Source organism: Anabrus simplex, chromosome 11 (genome assembly GCF_040414725.1).
Source record: "Anabrus simplex isolate iqAnaSimp1 chromosome 11, ASM4041472v1, whole genome shotgun sequence".
In the NCBI taxonomy this organism is placed as follows: domain Eukaryota; kingdom Metazoa; phylum Arthropoda; class Insecta; order Orthoptera; family Tettigoniidae; genus Anabrus; species Anabrus simplex.
In genome coordinates, this window is record NC_090275.1 from 35,153,896 (window position 1) to 35,177,089 (window position 23,194).

Here is a 23,194-nt window from a genome sequence, read left to right on the forward strand (position 1 = left end):
CTAATAGTAGTAGTATAGAATTTCGCACAATGTGCATGGAAAAAGAATATCTAATCCTAAAGCGAAGCAAACCTCAGCTGAAAGAGAATAAATACAGGCGCAAGCGTTTGTTGCAAGGGTTGGTATTCTGTGGGTTGCAAGTATCGTCAGTTGTCAGAAGCAACCAGCAGGCTGTGCTGTGGCCATAAAAACAAAAAATGGCGACTTCATATCCCGGGATAGTTCAACAAGGTAATTGGAGAGTACAGAAAAATAAATTGTATTTAGACTTTAACCCATACAATAATACCCAATCGGCAATTCGAATTATATAGTTAAAAAAGTTTTTGATTGTTGAAAGGCTTGGCTTTCTTTCCAGTCGACCCCATGGCTGCCCTGGAAGAGAGTTTATTAAGTATGGAGAAATTGGACCGAACATCTCCGGAGCTGTGGCCCGAACAAAGTAAGGATGATATTATGTAAAAATAATTAACTGAAGAGGGGAAATGTGTACTGTTTACTGAAGACATAGTTTTGAGAGTAATGGCTTGTGATGATTATATAGGTTATGTAGACACTGTTTTGTAAAACGTTTTTCTTTGCAATTTCATTTTCTTTCTTTCAAAGAAAGACGTTTAAAGTGCACGAAAGAGGACGAATTTATAACTTTGTCCTATAATTCTAGTCCATATGTTTATGAACCATTCAAAATCATCATAATTGAGAAGCTCTGGGAGGAGCATTACTTAACTAACACAATACATAAAATTGAGTCATACAGTGTAATTTAGTTTTCACTATGGTCTCTGATGGTTTTTGTTCCTTTTACACACGGTAAGTGATAGGGGTCACCCTTCCTGTTTCTCAAGAACATGTACAGCCTTCATTAGATTGATGAAACCGTTGTGTTTGGCAGATTTTATGATGAAAGCCATGTTATTAGTTACTACATGTCTTTGGTCCTGTCCATTCTCTATCCATTGCCAATCTATCATTGCACTTGTCCATAGAAATTGGGGTCGATGTCATTCCTCTTCCTCCGCTGTGATTCGAGATGAGCTTGGTAAGGACCGGTAGATGGTAGCATGAATTGCACTCTCAAATCCTCTGTGAAACAGCTTTCCCTTGCTAATTTGTATACAATCCTTGAGGGTGCATGTATCCCAACTCCTAGAGCTCTCTCCAGGTATCTTGCTTTTACACTTTTTTTTTTTTTTTTTTTGCTAGGGGCTTTACGTCGCACCGACACAGATAGGTCTTATGGCGACGACGGGATAGGAAAGGCCTAGGAGTTGGAAGGAAGCGGCCGTGGCCTTAATTAAGGTACAGCCCCAGCATTTGCCTGGTGTGAAAATGGGAAACCACGGAAAACCATCTTCAGGGCTGCCGATAGTGGGATTTGAACCTACTATCTCCCAGATGCAAGCTCACAGCCGCGCGCCTCTATGCGCACGGCCAACTCGCCCGGTGCTTTTACACTTTCTAGTCATGTAAGGTCGCTCTTCGTCAGCTGCTCCCATATTAATTCTATTCCATACGAGACAATTGGTAATATGACTGCTTTAAATAATGTCATTGCAGTAGCCAAAGAAAGTTTGGTGATATTTTTTATTTTATGTAGGGCCTATGTCTTTCGTGACTGCTTATGCTCTATCTTGATTGTGTATGCTGTAGGAAAACAAGGTTGTTTGTATTGTACGCGCACTTTTTAGTGATAGTTTTTTGTACTGGATTGAGGAGTAAGAAGGGAGCACTGCCAGTTCCGGTAGTACTTCCAACGGAATGGAAATGAAATCTGAATTGAATCGATAATATGATCGATCAATATAAATTTTCTAAACCTTTATTATCTTACGCCAACAACTGTGTCGTACACACAATATATAGGCTAATACTATATAACATTTCCCGATGCGAAACGTGTTCCTAGCATGAATTCTATAGTTTGGCTTTGCTGTGTAAACAACAACAGTACGAGTACTCAAAGTGTACGCCAGATGTCGCACAGCGATGATAAGCGATTCTTAGTTTGTGTTTCAAAGGTTGCCAATACGAATCTCGAAGTCGACCGATTCAGTACTAGGGTGTAAATCTATCGCTAAAAAGTGCGCAGATAATAGGTACACTCCTAAGTATCTGAATTTGTTCACAGTCGTTAACATATCTCCTTGCAGGATTAGATGGTCATCAAATGCTAGTTTATCTCCTTTTCTAAAGATTATGTGCACTGTTTTCTCTTTACTAATCTCTAAGCTGTTTTCGCTGGCCCATAATTCAAGCTTCTGAAGCACAGCTTACAGATCGCCTTTGCAGTATGATCCTAGTGCCATGTTATCTGCGTACATGATTAGTTTCACTGTGGGGTAGTCTCAAACTGAGTTCGTAATGTCAGCTCTTAAGATTTTAAATAGTAGGGGACTCATGGGGTCACCCTGAAGGACTCCATTCGTCTGTCTGACCTCATTTTTAACTTTGTGGTTGTATGCTAGAATTACCTCAACTATTCTCACTAGGGATTAGAGTCTCCCAGTATCTATTTTAGTTTGTGTATGAGGATATTCCAATTAAGTCAAAAGCCTTTCTATAGTGTATGAAGACCACATGGTATTTCCCTTTCTGGTGTCTCAAGGCCTGTTCTACTTCTGCTTGCAGTAGTGTCACTGCTTGTAGAGAGTTGTATGAACATTTTCATGGCCTAGACTAATCTATTCATTAAAATTTTTGAGAAAAGCTTGAACATTGTAGATTCTAGTTCTATTCCTCTGTAAGAATTGGGATCTTCCTTGTGACCTCTCCCTTTATACATATTGTCATTTGAGGACACTTCTTATTAACCAAATTAGTTTGCATTCTAACCTATTACTGCCTAAAAATCCGGCCTCTCTTATGACATAGGTCTACTCTTTGTCATTATCACAGTCTCTACTCTTCTTGGACAGCTTTTCTCTTAGGTTCAGTAAATATCTGCAGCTATTTTTTTTTCATTCCTCCTGCAACATGGTGGAACGCTCTATAGCTGTTTTGGAGCAGTCTGGTCTGGCTGTTAACTAGCGCTGTAACTCATTCCAGAGGTGCTTAGTTAGGTTGAGATCAGGCGTTGGGCTGGCCATTCAACTTCATTTCCTCCCATTTTAGCAAACCACTCAGTTATGGCCTTCACTATATGAATGGATGCATAGTCATCTCTAAAATGGAAGAGTACAGTTCCAAATTGCTGGTACGAGGTGGGCAGTGTAGAATTGTCTAATACTGCCTTACAGGCTTTGGTATTCTTATTTCGAGGAACTAAAACCAATAGAACAAGACCAAACCATGAAAAACAGGTCCACAACATAATACCTTCTCTGCCAAATTTCACAGTGAGAACAAAGAACTTAAGTAAGTAATGGTCACCTGGAACTCGCTAGGTCCGTTCTCGTACACAGACGACATGTTTTGCACCACTGTACTCAGCGGCAAGCTTTCACTTTAGCGATCCTTGGTTGATGTGCTGCAGCACGCCCATGGAATCCAAGTTCAATCACTTTCCGACAATTTTTATGAGTACTGGAATCACCCAGATGGCAATTGAAAGTTTGTGGCCATGGTTTTTAATGAAGCTTGCGAGTTTGACTTCACACACACACGTAGATGGTAGCAGTGGTACCTATCGGGTAATTATTTTGGCTTCCCTGGTTGAAATGGGGGATTTGTTTCTGCCTGGCATTTCCATTTCAGCACTACATCTCTCTCTGTTGAACGTAGTGTCGGAAACTTGCCTGAAATCTCACGGATGGAATGACTCAATTGGTAGGCACCAATAATCAGCCTCTTTTAGCCTCACTCACCTCTCGCATGGCCATTTCAACTACTGTTGCTTATAAACATTTTTACCGAGAGTTCCCAGCCTTCTACAGGCTCACGGCATTCCATATCACTACTTTTCTTTCAGGGTGTGTCCAGTCATTAATGGCAATATAGTGTCTCATATATCTACCACTATAACACTGAAGACTGAAAAAATTCTCGGACAACAGGAATAATACATTGTATTAATTTTGAGCTCCTTTGCCAACATACATAGATCCATCCTCCTCATCTTTCCATAACAATTCAGTGCCTCTGTTCATTCTAGTTTGTAGTTTAGTTCCTCAACTTCAACTGTCTTGTGATCCCTTAATGTGTTATTCTATTTCTAGTTTTCCCCAGACAACTTCTAAGGAACTTCATGTTGAAAGCCTGTACTCTACTCCTTTCCTTCCCAGTCACTGTCTATGAGCCTCCTGTGTAAGTCAATGTGGGCACAAAGTAAGTATTATTAAGTGTTATTTTGCCCTCATTTTTGTCATATGGCTTTAAGTGCCAAGAGTGTCTGAGGACACGTTCCGCTCACCTGGTGCAGGTCTTTTTGTTGTACAACCTGTGCATCTGAATGTGGGGTGATGCTGGTAATGAGGTAGGGAGAATGTGAAATCCGGTGCCAGCACATACCCTACTCCTGTCAACACCAAGAGGTCTGCTCAAGGCTTATCCAACAGACGAATCACCATCAACAGCATCATGAGCCCTCACTCCACATGAATGCTGCAGAGAGTTTTGGAATTGAATCCAGGCTTTTGGCACACAATCTAGTGATTTGATTGGAAATTGTTTACGAACACCACTCCAGTCAAGATTCTGATGGTGACATTTTTTTCCACCAGCAGGACCTGTGTCAAACCATACAGACTTGACACCTTAACGATCGTGGCCACTAGACATGCTTAATACAGATGGTAAAAGACTCGGAATACAGAAAAGTTTGATGGCAATATGGAAATGTTGCACGAAGATAAAAAATGAGTTGATTTGAAGAACATCTAGAAAAGGAAGAAGAAAAGGAACAAGAAGGGTAGAAAACAGTTATGTTCTTGCTCCCCATTGACCTCAAATTGCTGTGCACTTTCTGCCAGCTGAGTTGACACTGCTTTTCTACAAAGAAGAATTTTAACAGTCTTGTCATTTTTAATATATATATTTCTTTATAATATAAATTTTATGGGCAAAGTATAACGAGAAATGTTTATACAGAAAAAACTTGTTAATGTGTGTTTATATTAGATCAAAAGACTTTTTAACATTCAGAAAATGGGATATGAATTTTATTATATACAGAGTGAAGCGAAACTCCACCGACAAACGTTCGGAGGTTGTTCAGGGATATCTTCTGAGTATATTGGTATAAGAGACCCGTGGTCTCCAGTAGCTCGTTACAGAATAATTGCATTTTGTTTGGTTTGTTGCTCCAGTTAGCTTTGTACCTGTTAGACTGATAATTTGATCTGGACAGCTTCTTCCTGGATGAAAACCACCCTGATATTCACCAAATTCACTCAACTTTTTCATGAATTCTGGAATATAAAATCTTAGAAAAAATCTTATAAGTGACATCCCACAAAGAAATTTCTTGATAATTACTAGGATATGATCTATTGCCTTTTTTTGTGTGCAGTGGGTGTATAATTACAACATTCCATTCTTCAGGCAATTTTTCGGTATTCCATATATCAGTGAGATTTTTATGTCGATTCCAAATGGTCTGTATATTTGCATTCTTCCAAAGTTCCACTACTAGTTGATTCTCTCCCGCCACTTTAAATTTTTTTAGTGAATCAATTGTTGCATGCACTTCATCGTAAACCGGTGGTATGATCTTTTCCAGAGTTTTTTTATTTCTGGGATACAGATCATATTCAAAATAATCTTCAGGTTCATCTCTATTAAGTAGTGTATTAAGTATTCAGCCAAAATTATTGCATTATCATTATCATTATGGGTCACGTTTCGATTCGTATCCTTCATCAGAAGAGTTGGGGGAGTATAATTTGTTTGGTATTGTTTTAATGTCCTACAATAGTCTCTTGTTTTATGGCAATTGAAAGCTTCATCAGTAGATTTTAATGTTTCCTTCTGATGGTTCCTTTTAACCCTTCTGATTTCTTTGGCCTTTAATCGTCTAGTATTGATTAATTCTTCCCTAGAACTTTTAGTTTTTTATTACTGGTCATTGAAGACTGAGCTAAGATCATACTTTCTTTTCCTAACGAATTTTTGCAGTTTATTTTTACTTTTAGGAGTTAATTTGATTTTAATCTTGGAGATGTAATGATCTGAACAACATCGACACCACGAAGAACCTTTGCATTATAAATTTGTTTATGAAATTTACGATCCATGGCCACGTGATCTGAGACTCGCTTAACATTAAGACATTTCCAAGTCATTCATTTATGTGGTTTTCTTTTAAACTTTGTCATCTCCAAAATTAGTCCATGGTTGATACAAAATTCAATTAACTGTTCACCATTGTCAGTTTATATGCTGGCTATCGCCACACCACTACACGAAATCTTCTCATGTCCAACGTTTGCATTAAATTCTCAAAGTATAATTTTAATATTAGTATCAGGAATATTCATTACCAATTGGTCAAGTTCATCCCAAAATTGATCCGTTCTCTCCTTGTCAGTTCTGTTTATTTCATTTGTTGGTGCATGAACATTTATCAATGTGCATATCTTGTTTTCTGCTCTAATTGTTAACAATGCTACACGTGGGAAATTTGAGGAAAAATTAATAATGGAATCTAGAATTCTGTTGTGTACCGAGAAACCAACTCTAAATTGAGGAATATTCCTCGTAACTCTCTCATCTGGAGGTCCCTTATAGAGATTATACCCACCTGATTCAATTGGGTTCTGATCAGTATTATGTAATTCTTGAAGAGCTGTGATCACAATTTCGTGTTGATTCAGAATATCAGTTAGGTTGTTTAACTTCCAACCTTCATCAGTGAATTGATATTTAATGTTGCCAAATACGAGAACTTCCTGGCTTGTTGAACTTAAGTACGTTCTTAGTTTGATTAGTCTGCATAATTGTTAATTATGTCTCTAGGCATTCTGACTTGCCTTAATTTTTTATCTGACACCCCACTATATCAAATGGTGTCTTTGCTTGGATGATTATATAATAGCTGTCCGAACCGGTGGATTCTTTTAATAGAAGACTCCCCATACTAGGTTGATTGATCAATGATCAAGAGTCTGTACGTGGTCAGGGTTTACAATTCCAGATGTGATCTGGAAAGGTGATGAATGAAATAAGATGAAAAATGAGATTGTGGAGAGTGTTTGGTCCTTGAGAGCTATTTTATTTCGCGGAAGTCCGCCGGTAAACTGGTGTAGGCCCCCATAACTGCCACCTGGGATGCACCACATTGGAGTATCACCTCTCCGCCTGCTACGACACCGTAGTAGGTTCATGGTATGCTCGATTGTAATATATCTTATTTTTAATTTCAATTTTATGGGTATAATATAAGGGAAAAGTTAATGCAGTCCTGAAGAAAAGTAATTGCTACTAAGCAGGTTGGAGGAATGCTCACAAGTTGGACAACACTTATTATTTATGCAAGCCGGCTAAACCCACCCCTTGCTTCCCACAAGACAGTCCTGTTTACCTCTGCCTATGCTTTGAGACAATAGTCAGTCCAATTGTAGTTTGGTCAGTTGAGTTGTGTGTGATTTTGATGTGCATATATGATGTTGACAAAATGAAAACAGGTTGGAGTAACAACTGAACAAAAACTTGGACACAATCTGGAAAATACATGAAAAATTAAGCCATTTTGTGGACTGTAGTGGCAGATTTAAATGTAGGACTTTCTGCAGTTTTGGACTGGGTTAAAATGAAAAACTAGAGGAGCATTTATGCGCAATAAGGAAACTACAAAGTCATCTCAGAATGAAGTGATGTTTTTATGGTTCGCATCAAATTTTGAACTTTTCTTAAAGAAGTGGTGAATAAATAATGTGTATATTTGGTAATGCTATAGGCACTGTATTTACTGTATGCATTATTTATATCAACAGATTTTAAAGAAAAAGACACAATGCTTTCTAATAACTATGGTATAGCTCATGAGGCAATTTCTATGTATGTTCATTACCAAAATTTTTCTTACACAGAATGTGGTCAGCCCTCTTCATTTCAGTTAAAAGAGGTCTTATTGTATATTAATTTGTTTGCATTAAACAATCTGACCCAAAGTAGGTTTGCCAAATCAGCATGGAATAATTAACAGTACTGCCTGCCTTGTGATCGTGACTTAAGACATTAAGACACCGTCTCATTGGTCGAAAGAAAGTTGGTTGGCAGGGTTGGAAAGATGGTGGTATACAATTCGTATAATTCAGAGTATAACAACTAGATTGTTTGCTGAAAGCCTGGGTTTAATTTCAATTTCATGCTCATATGGAGTGAGGGTATGTGACGTTAATGGTGATTCGTCTGTTGAATGGCAGATCAAATGGTGTTATTTGATAGAAATAGGCTCTGCACTGATACAGAGTTCCTTTATCACATACTACATGCAGTCATCACACTTGACATTTTCATTATCCATTTAACTTCCAGGGTTGGTTTTTGCCCCCAGGCTCAGTGAGGGATCCCACCTCTACCACCTCAAGGGCAGTGCACTGGAGCGTGAGACTTTTGGTCTGGGATAAAACTGGGGAGGAGAACCAGTACTCACCCAGGCGGCCTTGCCTCCTATACTGAACAGGGACCTTGTGGGCGGAGTGGGAAGATTGGAAGGGATATACAAGAAGAGAGAAGGAAGCAGCCGTGGCCTTAAGTTAGGTACCATCTCAGCATTTTCTTGGAGGAGAAGTGGGGAAACCACAGAAAACTACTTTGAGGAGGGATGAGGTAGGAATCGAATCCCCCCTCTTCTCAGTTGACCTCCCGAGGCTGAGTGGATTCCATTCCAGTCCTTGTAACATTTTTCAAATTTTGTGGCATCGAACCTGGGTTTCTGGGAGTGGCAGTTAATCACACTAACCACTACACCACAGAGGCGGACTCATCACACTGGACATACACTTGCAAAACAATCCTCACCTCTGAGGCATGGAGGAACTAATTCATTGACCAAAGATGGTGCACATAAATAAATGAAGATTGCAAACCACTCATTGTATCAGCATAATAATTAAAAATGCATTTTCAGGACTTTATTGAAACCAAAGTCATTAAATACTCAGTAGTCATTCTGTATCAAAGTGCATTAGAACACACAAAACAAACCCCATGGTGCTACAGCCCTGGTGGTTCTTGACCTACCAAGCAACCACTACTCAGTCTGAAGGACTACAGGCTGATGCATGGTCAGCGAGACATTTTCTTTTGACCGTTATTCTTGGCTTTCTAGACTGGGCCGTTATCTCACTGTTAGATAGGTCTCAGGGATCTGGCTGTGAATTGAACCTGGGGCGTCCGGGTGAGAGGCAGGCTCGCTATCCCTAAACCGTGGGGGCAGCATGCATCACACCACAGGCATACATGGTAATTAATAACACATTTATTTTATGAAATAGAGCTATTTATTATTATTATTATTATTATTATTATTATTATTATTTGAATGATTTCTATGCAGTATGTACAAGTGGTTTATGAAAATGGCTACTGAGTATTGAATAATTGTGGTTTCAACGAAGTCCTGAAAATGCTTTTTACATTTTAATGCTGTTCTCTACAAGAAATTTCATGGATGTTCTCCTTGAGCTGAAAAGTAATACTGTTTAATGTCTTCTTCCCTTCTAGGTACTCTTAAGTTAATGTTGATTGTTTTCATATTAAAGTAACATTGCAATGTTCTATTTTTAGTTCCTGGGGTGACTGAATATATTTTTAACACCCCACCACCAAATAAAACTATGCAGCCTTGGACTCGAGAATTGGACAGTGAAGATATAAATCTTCTACATCGTAAGTATATGTGCCATCTCATTGTTGAAATGAAGACGACGTTATATTTAAAGAAAATATTTTATCTGTTCATAACATTTCTGTATATAGTGTGATAATGTTTAGTTCTTTCCTTCCTTCCTTCTTTCTTTCTTTCTTTCTTTCTTTCTTTCTTTCTTCAATAAGCAGTAAGGAAGGGAGATTTTAAAATATATTTTCAGTTTGTAGTCTGATTGTATCTTCAAGCTTACCACATTAGAGGAATGCATGAAACATACGTTACTAACGATTTAAACTACTTCAACAGAAATTGGGTCAGTTTTGAAGGTCACTGAGGAAATAGGAGTTTAGAATTCTTTATCACTGTCTTAAATGCAATGAGTACATGTTTTAATAATGTATACAGGCTAACACACAACTGGAAAAAAAATAAAAAATAATATGCAACATAGTCAAGGACTGTATTCAGTGGCACCAGGGTATAGTATGTGCAAATTGGGGGTTGTTGCATTAGTGATTCATTTTTCATGGACATCGGCGATCATATGACGCTCAGGAGGTCTGTCCTTGTGCACTCTGTTTTGACTCTGCAGGCAGTAACTGTGTTGAGGTCAGAGGTGAACAGTGTTTGCAACATTCATTCTTGGGTACAACCATGCCCTGCCGACGAGTACGTGCTTGTGTTGAACAACTGCAACCATTTGTACGGGGTCGCATTGTGGGTTTGCGGGAACCTGGATGGATGTATTGACAGATTGCTGCACATGTTGAGCACTATGTATCGGTGGTGTGTCACAGCCTTCTGCGTATTGCACATGCACGTCAAGATTGATGCATTGTGCGAGCAGCGATGGCCGATCGAACATCATCCAGGAACGAAATCCGGTCACATGTTGCACCTACTGTGTCATCAAGGACCATTGGAAACCGTCTGCTTGCAGCAGGATTATGATCACGTATGCCTCTAGCCAGGCTACCATTAACACCACGACACCACCAAGCACTGCTACTCTGGTGTCATGGGACTCGACTGGAGAGGGGAATAGCACTCTGTTGTCTTCAGTGTCGAGAATAGGTTCTGTCCGTTTGCAAGTGATGGCCGTACGCCTGATGAGCAGCCTATTCCAGAGTGCATTAGCCCACAGCACCCAGGTCCCACTCCAGGCTTCATAGTGTGGGTGCGTGGGGGCATCAGTCACAACTTGCTCTCACAGTTGGTGTTTCTACAGGGTAACGTAATCAGTGCCCACTACAATGCACAGCTTGTTGTCCCCGTGCTACTGCTATTTCTTCGACAGGAAAGTAACGTGCTTTTTCAGCAGCACAATGCATTTCCACATACAGTTGTTGGGATGCAACGTGCTCTACGTGATGTACAACTACTGCCCTGACCAGCAAGTTCACCGGATGGAAATTCTAAGTTCCCATGGAGGGAATTAGATTCTTTTCCACCACCGGATCTCTCAACAATTGAACACATATGGGACATGATGTAGCGGGAACTTGTGTGTTCTCCAGAGCCTGCAAGAACCATTGCATCAGAATGTGCAAGATGCTTGGGACAATCTATCGCAGGATGTCAGCCATTCGGCACCTTTATGATTGTCTGCATGCGCGAGTACATGCCTGCGTTGCAGCCACAGTGGGGTACACTGTGTATTGATGCGACTGTTTGGGCACCCTTTACTGTGACGTGTTTTATTTAGTCTGAATTTGTAATCATATACTCCTGCAGTGATGAACTACCTGTCACATCGCTAGTGAATAAAATGATCTTGTCGTTGCAGGTTTTTTTTTTTCCGGCGGTGTATATGCATACACACATACTGCAAATCAATAAGAATAGGAAAGGTATAGGTCTACAAAACAAAACACTGAAATGAAGAATAACAATTTAACAATGTGCTACTGTTGGGTTAAGTTGATCATGAAAGTTGACATTTCCTTCTGTTTTGCCCGATCCACATTGTCAGCAACTTATTATAGAAACAAGATTAAACTAATCCTTACCCCCATTAATTTAACAACTACTAATATGATTGCTGTATCACTGCAGTTCACATCTTCTGCCTCGTCTTTCTTTTTCAGTTCGTCATACATATTTATGATTGTGTTGTAGAGTGAGGTTTTTAGAGAAGATTGCTTTGCTTTTCGGATTCTTGAAGAATTCTATTGCTTCTTAGACATCGTAATTAAAATCTATGTAGGAATTGGATGAATTAAGACAGTTGTTTGCTCTAGGCGTATTCGTCATCTTACATGAACCATGTTATTAAAATACATTATATCGAACATTTCAGTATTCTACTTAGTATTATCAAAATAGATTTATAATCCTACTGAAAAAGAAATATTAATTTCACTCCCAATTGTACCTGTAGTGACTTTCACAATATGGCATTATAACTGGTGGCAATCTATGATAATCTCGCAGTTCATGGAAGGAAATGACCACATAATGCCAACAACGAAATTAAAGATACCTGAAAGACGTTCTATCAGCAAGCAGGGTCCCTATACTGAATGGTTGGTGATGCAGAACGCAACTCAACAGTCAGAACATAACTATCATTCACCACCTTCAGTAATAATGGGGGTGACAGCAAGTTGGCCGTGTGGTTAGGGTTACGTAGCTGTGAGCTTGCATTCGGGAGATGGTGGGTTTGAATCCCACCGTCGGCGCTCTGCAGATAGTTTTCCATTTTCACACCCATCCTTGCATCACGGGAAACCTTCGATGTGTTAGTGCGAGGTTAAAACCACTAACAAAAAGAAAAAAGTACTGGGAAGAGGAATTGTTAGGTTGCTCCTTTAGGGGCCAAAGCTACGTGGCACAAGCTATAATTGTAATCGTTTACAGAACTACTCAGAAGTGTGAAATCCTGCTTCAGTTCTGCAATGACATGCCATTTCCTGACATACACATTCAAAGACCCCAGGCAACTGCTTTAGGTAATACGCGGCTGCAAGCGCCTAAGCGATGATGTCTTCCCCAGACAGTTGGATTGTCATATACATTCGCTTTGCTCTAAACGTACTTGTGTTGTCACCACACAGGCATTGCATTCTGGCTTCATAACATGTTTAACAGAATATGTAATATTGATGGTTTTGAAGAATGGAGTCAATTAATTTATACCCTTACAGTCTTACTAAGAAAAATTCCTTATACTGTTGCTTAACACTTGTATGGTTATACATTGAAAAAACCCTGTACAGGGTCTCTCATAAACTAAGACCATTGAAGTGGTGTTTTTACTCTCCGATATGCAAGCTGCAGTATGGGAGGCGCATGTGTAGTTCTTAATCTTGCAAGCAGCCTGCACGTGTTCATCCTCGTAAGCATCAGTCGCCGGTCTTAATCTCAGCTATTAACATGGTGTGACAGTTATCATTGCTACACTGTATTTTCGTATGTAGAAGTTTTGGTACAATCTTAATGGTCGTGTGAACAGTCAAAACTCTCGCTATTGGTGTGCAGAAAATCATAATGGTGTTCATGAAGTCCCTCATTATGATAGGAAGATTGGTGTTTGGTATGCTGTTAGTGCAGGATGAATAATTGGACCTTTTTTTTTTTGAGACAACAGTAAATGCAGAGAGGTACCAGGGTGACATTTTGACGCCGTTTGACTTAATGGAAGAAGAAAAATCACATGGGTAGTTTCAACAAGATTCAGCCCCTGCTCATGCAGCAGAAGATTCCCTCCTTACAATCTCGGAAGTGTTTGCAGATAGTGATAAGTGCTGATCTATTTCCGCCTCGTTCTCCACATCTAACGTGTGTGATTTTTACTTGTGGGGTAAAGTGAAAGAAAAAATGTATCGAACAAATCCTCGCACATTGGAGGAACTGAAAGAAAACATTACGGATGAAATCAGAAGCATTACAGTGGCAGAACTCACTTGTGTCAGCCAGAATGTGGTTACCGGATACAATGCCCGTATAACCCAAGAAGAACGACATTTCCAGCATGTCTTATAAGGTGAAAAGATTTCGTATAAGATTGTATACAGCTTAAAGCAGGGCGGCCGCGTGCGACATAAGTTTGGCTGAGGCAGCTGCTGTAGCGAAGAGTACAAACACCGTGCGTTCGGTTTTAGTTTATATGGAGATCTTGTATAAGTGTTGCATATTTTTCTTACTAATAAACGTGGTATACGCATTGTATTACTATACTGCACATATACACTCGTTCCAAGCTGTAGGAATCTCTTCCTGTGGTTCACTGACGTATTTCTTCACGTTCACCGCCTTTATGATCGCTTTTGCTTGTTATCTGTATAAAACTCTGAATGTCATTGGTTGAAATAGGTAAATATTGAGTTATGTGCAGATTTTCAAGCCACATCTAATACCGTTAACAAAAATAATGTTTAAAAGTAATTGTGTGTGAAAATGTTAATATAATGGACAGTTATGTCAAATAAAGAATCTGCATTGCATGGAACTTGTCATAACTCCCATTTCAACATCATTATGTTTGTAAATTTGTCACTGCTGGTAAAGAAATATTTCAGTTCAACGTAGATATATTTGAATGATAAAAATAATTCAGTATGTGTCTTTCTTTACAGTTACATTCAGAAATTTGCAGGTGCAAGCATGAAAAAGTCAGTCGCTGGCCAGCGACTTTACATGGGGGTCAAAACGAGGCAAATGATCTTTAGATATGGAAGTTATTTTTAAAACAAGCCTCAAGTCCTTATCTCGCTTGGTTCTTAATTTATAACAGGAAGAACATATTTTTTGTTTAGGTTCCACGCGTGACACCGCTGGCTGGCTAATTTGCCCGTAGAGATCTCCCAGACAATGTGTATTTCCAGTTGTATGCAGTGCAGTGTTCATTTTATCAGTAGTATAATATTGATTTTAAAAAATCAGTGATAAATTTACAATCCTTGAGGACAAGTGGATTGTCTTCGTGTAGTCTGTGTAATTTGTGAATGTGTGTTCGTGTGTGTGTGGGTTCTTAGTTCAAAGAACAAAGGCAGAAAGGTGCACAATGGATCCTCAAATTAAGAAGAAACGTTCCATAGTAATGATTATGTCACTGATAATTATTACTAACCTTATTTTAGGCTCATGTCTGTAGTGGTGTGAGAACTTGGAAGTTCACAAGATATAGAACCACCTCTGGGATCCTGCATTGTCATTTCTGACTGTGTTAATGATAATTTGAGCATACTCCTTCGTAAATCAATATTTAATTTAAAAACTTCCGTCATATAGGAGAAATGGGTCATTCTGCCTCTTATTTACGAACATTTACAGTCTCCATAACCTCAAAATGTTCACGAGATCATATTGTTATTTTCCATTCCTTCAGTGGTGCTTAATGGATAAGTCTGATATTTCACCACGATTATATTACTGCAGACAGGGACCACCAAAATAAACTGATTACTTGTTTCTTTTTCATCACTCGCTGCTATACAGCACTTATAAAAGGGTCCTGGTCTGTATAAGCAATTCAGCGAATAACTGTAAGATGTATACACAGGAGACTTAAACGCGGTTTTATTTATTTTAATTTTTTAGCCAACATAGGACTACTTTAGTCAGGTTTATGGAGGTTTTTCTTCTTTTTGTCAGTCCAGTACTGTTTCATCCTTTCTGAACATAATTTTCTTTCTGCTTCTGGAATCACTCTTCCTATTCTCTGCTTGTTGATTTTTGCCTGTAGTCTAGTGTGTTTATCTTTCAATATGTTGAGTGTATTTGTTTTGTATTTTAAATCTTCTATTGTAATATGTAACTCTCTCCTGTCTTCTTTAAGTTCTGTGATCCATCTAATATTATTCTTACTCTTACTATTCCATACTTTTTCTATTATTTTTCTACTGATTCTATTTTCTGGTGACTATATTAGGTGCCCTAAGAATGATATTCATTTCTTTTTCATTGTGCTAGTCACAGGTTCTATTTTTTTATAAACTGTTTCATTGGAAGCTAGTATCCAGACTCCATTTATTTGATAATTTTTATTTAAACAGGTTCTCACTGGTCTCCTTTCTAACTTGAGTACTCTATCTATTGCAACTGTGTTTGTTGTTTTGAATAATGTTCCACATGCATATGTAATTTGTGGCTGGGTGACTGTTTTGTAGTGTTTCAATTTAGTTGCTATTGAGAGACACTTTTTATTATATGTATTCTTGGTAACATGCTTGCTGTAACCAGTTTATCTATTCTATTTTGCCATGCTGATTTCTCATTCAGGTTATATGTGATTATTTCACCTAAGTATTTACATTTTTCTACAATTTTTATTTCGTGGTCTCCCAGCTTAATTTTGTTTGCAAGCTGAAGTTGAGTTAGCATAATTTCTGTTTAAAAAAAAATTAAATTTCAAAACCAATATTTTGAGCTATTTTCTGTAAAGATTTTATTTGTTGTTTTCTTTCCTGAATACCATTGGCCAGAAGAGCTAGTTCATCAGCAAATCCTAGACAGTTCAAATGTATGTTATCCTTCTAGGTTCCAATTTTTATATTTTTCGAGTTGTTCTTGTACCATTCCCTCATAACGTACTCTTCAGTTAAAAAGAAGAGATGACAATCCGTCCCGTCACCCTGTCTTAAACCAGTTGTTACCAAGAATGGTTCAGAAAGTTCTCTGAACTTAATTTTAGAAATTGTATTAGTTAGAGTACAAGTTCAGTCAATTTGATTACCTTTGGGTGAAGTCTGAAATGTCTTAACATTTTTAAATAATGATTGTCTATGGATGGAGTCATAAGCTTTCTTGAAATCTATAAATGTTATTGAAGGGGGCTTCTTTCATTTTCTGTAATATGCCATGACTAGCTTCAAAGTTATTTGTTCAGAGCAGCTTCTCCAAGGTCTGAAGCCTTCCAGTATTCACCTTACTCTTGATCAAGTTGTTCTTCAATCCGATTATATAGTATAATCGTAGAGAAAATCTTGTACGTGCAGTCAAGGATGGAAATACCTCTATAGTTGTCTGGGTTACTTCTTTCATCTTTCTTATAGATTGGATTAATTATAGCTGTTGTCCATTTTTCTGGGAATTTTTCTGATATCCAAATCTTTTGTAATGTCATATGGAGGGATGTTTGAGTCGCACTGCCAGCATATTTCCACATCTCTGCAAAAACCTGGTCTTCTCCACATGCTTTGTAGTTCTTTATTTCCTTAAAGATTGTTTCAACTTCTTTTGCTGTAGGTGGGTTTATATTTTCTTGTTCAGTTTTTATCGGGGTATGTGTATCAATTAATAACCGTTTTTCAGGTTCATCACTGTTCAAGAACTTGTTAAATGCTTCCGACATGATTTCTACGTTTTTCTTATTGTTATGCGCTATTTTTCCATTTTTATTTTTCAACAATAATGTGGGGGGGGTGTATTTTTGCAGTTGTTTACCAAAGGCTTTGTAATAATCTCTAGAATTGGTTTTCTAGTAATTTTCCTCATTAGAGTTTATTAAATATTTGATATTTTCTCTTAATTCTTCAAGTAGTTTGGGTGAATTCTTTTCTGACATTCTTGAGGTTAGTGGCATTTTCTTCTGTTCTGTGAGTGTGAAATTTCAAATTTGATAGGTATGGAGAAGTCCAATCCCTTATACACGGTTTATTAGTAACAGATTGCATATAAACCTGGTATAAAGGTTATATACACAGTTTATTAGTAAGACTGTTACAGTACAGTTTCTGATTTTGTCAGTTAATAATTTGTTTCAGACCTAGCATTATTTATTAAAAAAAAAAAAACAGTTTGTTTCAGTCTCTTCTCATCTCTAGAAGTTAGAGTATTCAGTTTTGATACACCTTGTAGAAGTCCATTCTATCACCTTGATATGCTGTGATGCTACTCTCCTGAACGATATGTCTGATGGTCTCATGTACTACTTGGCAATTGCAGAGTGGATCAGTGGTGTGATTCCATTTAAACGAGCCCCTGCGTACTGTGCGATTCATGCCTATCCTGTTGGCGATTTACCTTGCAGGTCATAGTAGTTCCAACCCTAGTTGTACAATAAACTTATTAAACCGCAACCTTACTAAATGTATATAAAAGTAAGAGCTTATAATGTAAGAACTACTTGGTATATATTTGTAGATATATGTTCAATTGACAGACAACCTCTCCAAAATTTGACTACCGAGCTCGATAGCTGCAGTCGCTTAAGTGCGGCCAGTATCCAGTATTCGGGAGATAGTAGGTTTGAACCCCACTGTCGGCAGTCCTGAAAATGGTTTTCCATGGTTTCCCATTTTCACACCAGGCAAATGCTGGGGCTGTACCTTAATTAAGGCCACGGCCGCTTCCTTCCCACTCCTAGCCCTTTCCTGTCCCATCGTCGCCGTAAGACCTATCTGTGTCGGTGCGACGTAAAACAACTAGCAAAAAAAAAAATTTGACTGTCAACATTTCATGTCATTATTGAGCCAAGTTACACATGCATGGAAATGGTATGAGAAGAGCATACGCATACATCTAACTTGTTCAGAAACGATGGGAGTTCGATTCCCACTGGTAACCAATTGCTCGTCTTTTATTTTTCCTGTTCTTGAGATCTCTTTGGCATGTACCAATGCATTTGACACAACCTAATAAGCTGAAAGTATGTTTAAAATACAATACGGTCTTGAAAGCTAAATATTCAAAATGCCGTTCTGTATTTAAATCACAAAGTGCGTTCAGTGGACTGGAAAGCTTTTTCATATCCTCTCTATAGGAATGTAAGGTACAAAATGAATTTAACTACTCATTGCTGAGATATATATGAATAGTGAAATGGTATTTAGTTTCTTTTCCCTCCTAAGAAATTGAGGAAAAGGATATCTGCCTTTCTGTTACTTACCTGTTCAATATTAAATTAAAACTTTTTCTTCCACCTCTCTTCATTACAGAATTTGGAAGTCTAACTGCAGCTGGTTTAATCGCAGAAGTAAAGAAATTAAAAGATGTTGCATACCAACTTGGGCTTGAAGAGGCGAAGGAGATGACCAGGGGAAAGTATCTTAAAGTTCTTACTCGAAGACGCCGTTAGATTGAGGAGATGTTGCATGAGACTGATTGACTTACATGTGTGTGGAGTTTTGCTATAAGAAATCTTTTATTTGAGTTAATATTTGAAAGTACAATGCTTTGTTTAAATCATAGTCTTATATTATTGTTGAGGAAGACAAATAGATTAACTCTTGCAAGAACATTAAAAATCCAATTGTCAAGATTGTCTACTAATTATTATCTTTCTTTCATGATAATTTTTTCTGGAATGAAAATAATAGGAAAACCAGGGATCTTTGAAATTTTTTTGTCCTGTCTCTACTCTGAACTGAACATATTTTATTTGGTTTTGCCATAAATACTGTCACAAAGTTTTCAGTGAATTGACCCAAGAGGCTGAGAGATATGAAGTGATCACTGATCACCCCTCATTATTCAAAATAACCACCTTTAGCAAACACGCACAGTCCTGGAGTCTTTTTGGCCACACCAACTGCATTACACAACACATCACTATGGAATTCTGCTGCTGTTTCCTCAATATAGTTCTTAAAACTGGTATTATTGGAGAGTTTCCTCATGTAAGTCATGTCTTGAAGCACAGACCACAATTTTTAGTCAAGAGTGTTTCAGCCCGGACTGCCAGAAGATTAGTCAGAGGTGGAAATTAAGTTCGGCACATTGATCGCAAGCTACTGCTGGATTGTCCGAATCTTATATGCTGGGCTTGAATCCTTTTGAAGCTTCCAGTTCTGACTTTGGAAGAGGGTGTTGTTGAGTTCCTGACCAGTTCCTCAGTACTGCCTCGCAATGCATTTTGGTTGATGTTTTTATCCCTTTCTTGCAGAGAATGGAGTGCAATTATGGTCTTGCATCTCACACCCTACCCCACTATGATTGACCTTAGAGGCTGGCCCCTCTGAGCCAGAAAAGAGACTAAACCCTGTCGCACTGCAGCTCTGATGGGCCTTGATTTACTAAGAGAATGCTGCTCGGCTCTAAGGCCTGCAGATTATGAGGTGACCTATGGTCAGCGCCGTTATTCTTGGCTTTCTAGACTTGGGGCAATATCATCAGATAGCTCCTCAATTGTTCTTGCATAGGCTGTAGACTGCGAACCAATGCTTAGATCCAAGTAAAATTCCGTAACTCAGCAACCGTTGTAGGTTTGGCTTGCGACTTTGATTTTGGAAGAGTTGAATACAGACAAAAATATACGATTGATACCTTGCCAAACCTGTCAACCTTTCTTCAATCCTATCTTGAACACAATACCAGAAAATTATGCTTAGTTGGTTCTTGTAAGACACGTCTAAGATCTCTTAGCTTAAACTGAAACAAAAGAACAGTCTTTAATTTCTGACTTAATTTTGTCCTTAACAATAGAAATTATGCCTTCATCAAGTTCTTTCTGAATCTCTGCAGAAGTCCCTTTGAATGTTGATTCAGACTGTAAATGGTCTCATATAACTAATTTGATTTGAGCAAGTAAATTTAACAGAAATTTGCCCTTGTTATTGGAATTTAACATCTTTATGGTGGCCCCGTTAAGATGAATCTAGTTTGTAGGCAAGGGGAAGTAAGTGGAGAGGTCATCCTGGCCACATCACATGCAGGCAGAGAAACTCTGGCTGTTTTCGAACAGTATGGAATGACTTGTAAAACTTGTGTTTGTTAGTTTAGGTAATTATTGCTGGCCAACACTACTAAATGGCTATAGAAAATAACTGTCCTGTGTTAAAGCTATTTTAGAACAAAATAAATGTGAAAAAATGCCAAAAACAATGGGGACGCTTAACATACGAGCATCCCTTGAACTGACACCACTGCATTATGAATTTTTGGTATTCATTTGCAAGGTGGTGCCCTTTGTAAACACGAAGTTCCATGTCACTACTTAAAAATATCCATAATGTCTATATCTCGCATGTTACGTTGTGCCATCACCGTCTGTCTTAGTAGATTTCTGCCCATGTGAGCCACTGCTTTAGCCATATTGTATGTGACCTTCCTTGCGTAGGACTGTCACAGTTCCAGTCCCTGTGAACACTGGGTAGGTCAATAGACAAACCTCTCGGAAATGTTAAGTTTCTGGAGCATGTTGAACATCTTTCTGGCTTACTTGTGCAGTGCTACGACTGCTACACAATTTTTGTAATCCTAATCTGTTGTTAAAGCTACTACAAACTACTCCCTTTTCTGTAGCTCGGCCAGTGACACTCATTCTAAGACATGCTTCAGGAATGTGCTACCCTGTATGAGCAGAATTACAGCCACCATCAAATGTTGACAGTATTTATGGTAAGACTAGATATGAGGAGTGTGGTGGTGAAAGGTCAAAATTCATCCAAAAAAGGGCTGTCCTAATAACAATTAGACGTATTTCTTTTGTTATTATGTTTCTCTGTTTATCTTCCTCATCGTGTTGTTTTCCTTTTTTAATTATGATTTATGCTAATTTGAGCAAATTTATTTGGTACACCACATTTTTCATAAGATTTATTAAAAGTATGTGATGTACTAAATCAAGTACAGCTCGACCTTTCATATATTTGAGATATTTTTTAAGTTTATAAGAATTTTTTATTGTAATAATGTATAAGTAGTGATTGACAAGATTTTTTCCTGTCTTTTTTTTAAACAACTTTGTAAGATAGTCTTGTAATGTTTTGGTATAGTTTGCATCATGGAAATATTAATGATTTAAAGAAGACTTTGTTAAAATGCTTATACAGTATTCACGTACGTGAATAAACTGAAATATATAATGAAAATAGATTTGTTTCATTGTGTGTAATAGATGGATTCAGCAACGAGATGTTGTAGGAATAATGCCCAAGTGGTCCAGTCCATTTCATATTTAAATTCCCAACCTAAGTCTTTTAAGATTTTGTTCTTTACAGCTCTTTTGAATAGCTTGTAGATGGTGGGAGACAGTCAGTTACTAGGATATTACACTATGTATTCGCTGCATGGAACAGTCGGTAGCAGATTGGAAAAAACGAGGTTCTACATGGCTGTGGTGCAGTGACGGTAAAAATCTACTCGGTTTACCTGGATGAACAACGGTTCAATTCCCCATAAGGAAGTTGAATAATTTACAAGCAAGGTTTTGATATTTTTTGGCAAGCTTTCTTTCTGTACCATGGAGGGGTTACAGCAGGTCTCTCAGATGATAACATTATTTCTCAGGCCAAGGTGGTTTGAGAAGGTGAGGTGGTAGCAGCCATGGCGTACAGTGCAGGAGAATGGAAAACCATTCTTAGGACAGCTAATGGTGGGGGATGAGCTACTCTGTCTCCCAAATGCAGAGATTTTCTTTTATCCAGCTTTCTTCATGTCCTGCACTTTCCATATCAATCCAGGACATCTGAGGTTGATGTATTTGAGCCACTTAAAATACCATGGGACTGAGCAACAACGAAAAAATATGAATGCAATAAATCTTAATTCATCTCCAGGGTATGGGATATGGTCATTATGTGCTGGGTTTTGGGACCAGTTTGAGAAGACCCCCTCTGGATTGGATTGGGAGAAACATGCATTTCTTCTTGGCCTAATTAAAGACAGGCTCCAGTGTGGATGAAAGTTATGCTTGGAAACGTTAATTGGTAAGCCCCTCCACTGAGAGCAGCATTCTCCCATTAAGTTTGATAGGAAATGAGGGGTACCATGATCAATAATGACAGATCATATGAAAAAAAGACCTCCAATCATCTAAAGTGGTTCACCAATGACCTGTCAGACACAGACTTGGATCAACTGTATTACAGCATACTGTGAATTGTTGTACACTTTCCTACATGAAGACACCCACGCTAAGAGTGTACCAGCTATCGCAGTTTGCTTACAAGAAACATGGTGTTTTGGACAAAGAAAAATCTCCATGTTTACGGTTGAACTGAAACCTAATCCATTACTTGTTGTTGGGGTGGGGGGGGTACGACAGCAACTACCCTGTTCAGTCCTTTCTTTTTAATGGGCCTGTTAATGCTGCAAGTTATTCAAGAATGTTAGAGACATGGCTGATAGCTCAGCTGTGAGACGAAGGCTGCAACATGACTGGGCATTAACACAATTAGCCTTGTCCTTGTGCAAAATTTTGAATGAACATTTTCCAGGCTATTGAATTGCCCACTGTTCACCAGCTCCATTAACGTAACCACCATCCAGTCCAGATCTTACCACCCTGGACCACTCGTAAGCCATTGCCAAGGAACGTGTGTCCATCGCTACAGCACCAACGACCAGTTACACGGAAGGCTGTGGAAGAGGCCTTCGTCGCCATTACCTCCATAAATGCTCCAATAGATGTCACATAGGACATGGAGGAATATTGGTTTGGGTTTTGAGCATCAAGCGCCCATGCAGATACACTACTGTAAATGTTAAGGTAACTACGGTACGTACTCCGGTACTCTGCAGGTGATGTAGGTCATAACAGCATATTGCTTGTGTATGAGC

The 23,194-nt window shown here is 38.5% G+C and overlaps 1 protein-coding gene across 1 annotated transcript; it reads left to right on the forward strand.

The window, feature by feature from the left end:
* The first annotated feature begins 161 nt into the window (after window positions 1-161).
* lin-52 (DREAM core complex component lin-52) lies at window positions 162-21,490 on the forward strand. The gene is made up of 4 exons (XM_067155755.2): window positions 162-231; window positions 359-442; window positions 9,670-9,771; window positions 18,631-21,490. Exons 1-4 carry the CDS (start codon window positions 198-200, stop codon window positions 18,768-18,770), a joined length of 360 nt encoding a protein of 119 aa, XP_067011856.1. The 5' UTR covers window positions 162-197; the 3' UTR covers window positions 18,771-21,490.
* The last annotated feature ends 1,704 nt before the right edge of the window (window positions 21,491-23,194 follow it).

What these genes read in the sequence shown, in the direction of transcription:
- lin-52 (XM_067155755.2), top strand. Translation starts at nt 198, where the DNA reads ATGGCGACTTCATATCCCGGGATAGTTCAACAAG. An exon ending in TCCCGGGATAGTTCAACAAG is followed by an intron (nt 232 to 358) that starts GTAATTGGAGAG and finishes CTTTCTTTCCAG; the next exon opens with TCGACCCCATGGCTGCCCTG. An exon ending in AGATATAAATCTTCTACATC is followed by an intron (nt 9,772 to 18,630) that starts GTAAGTATATGT and finishes TCTTCATTACAG; the next exon opens with AATTTGGAAGTCTAACTGCA.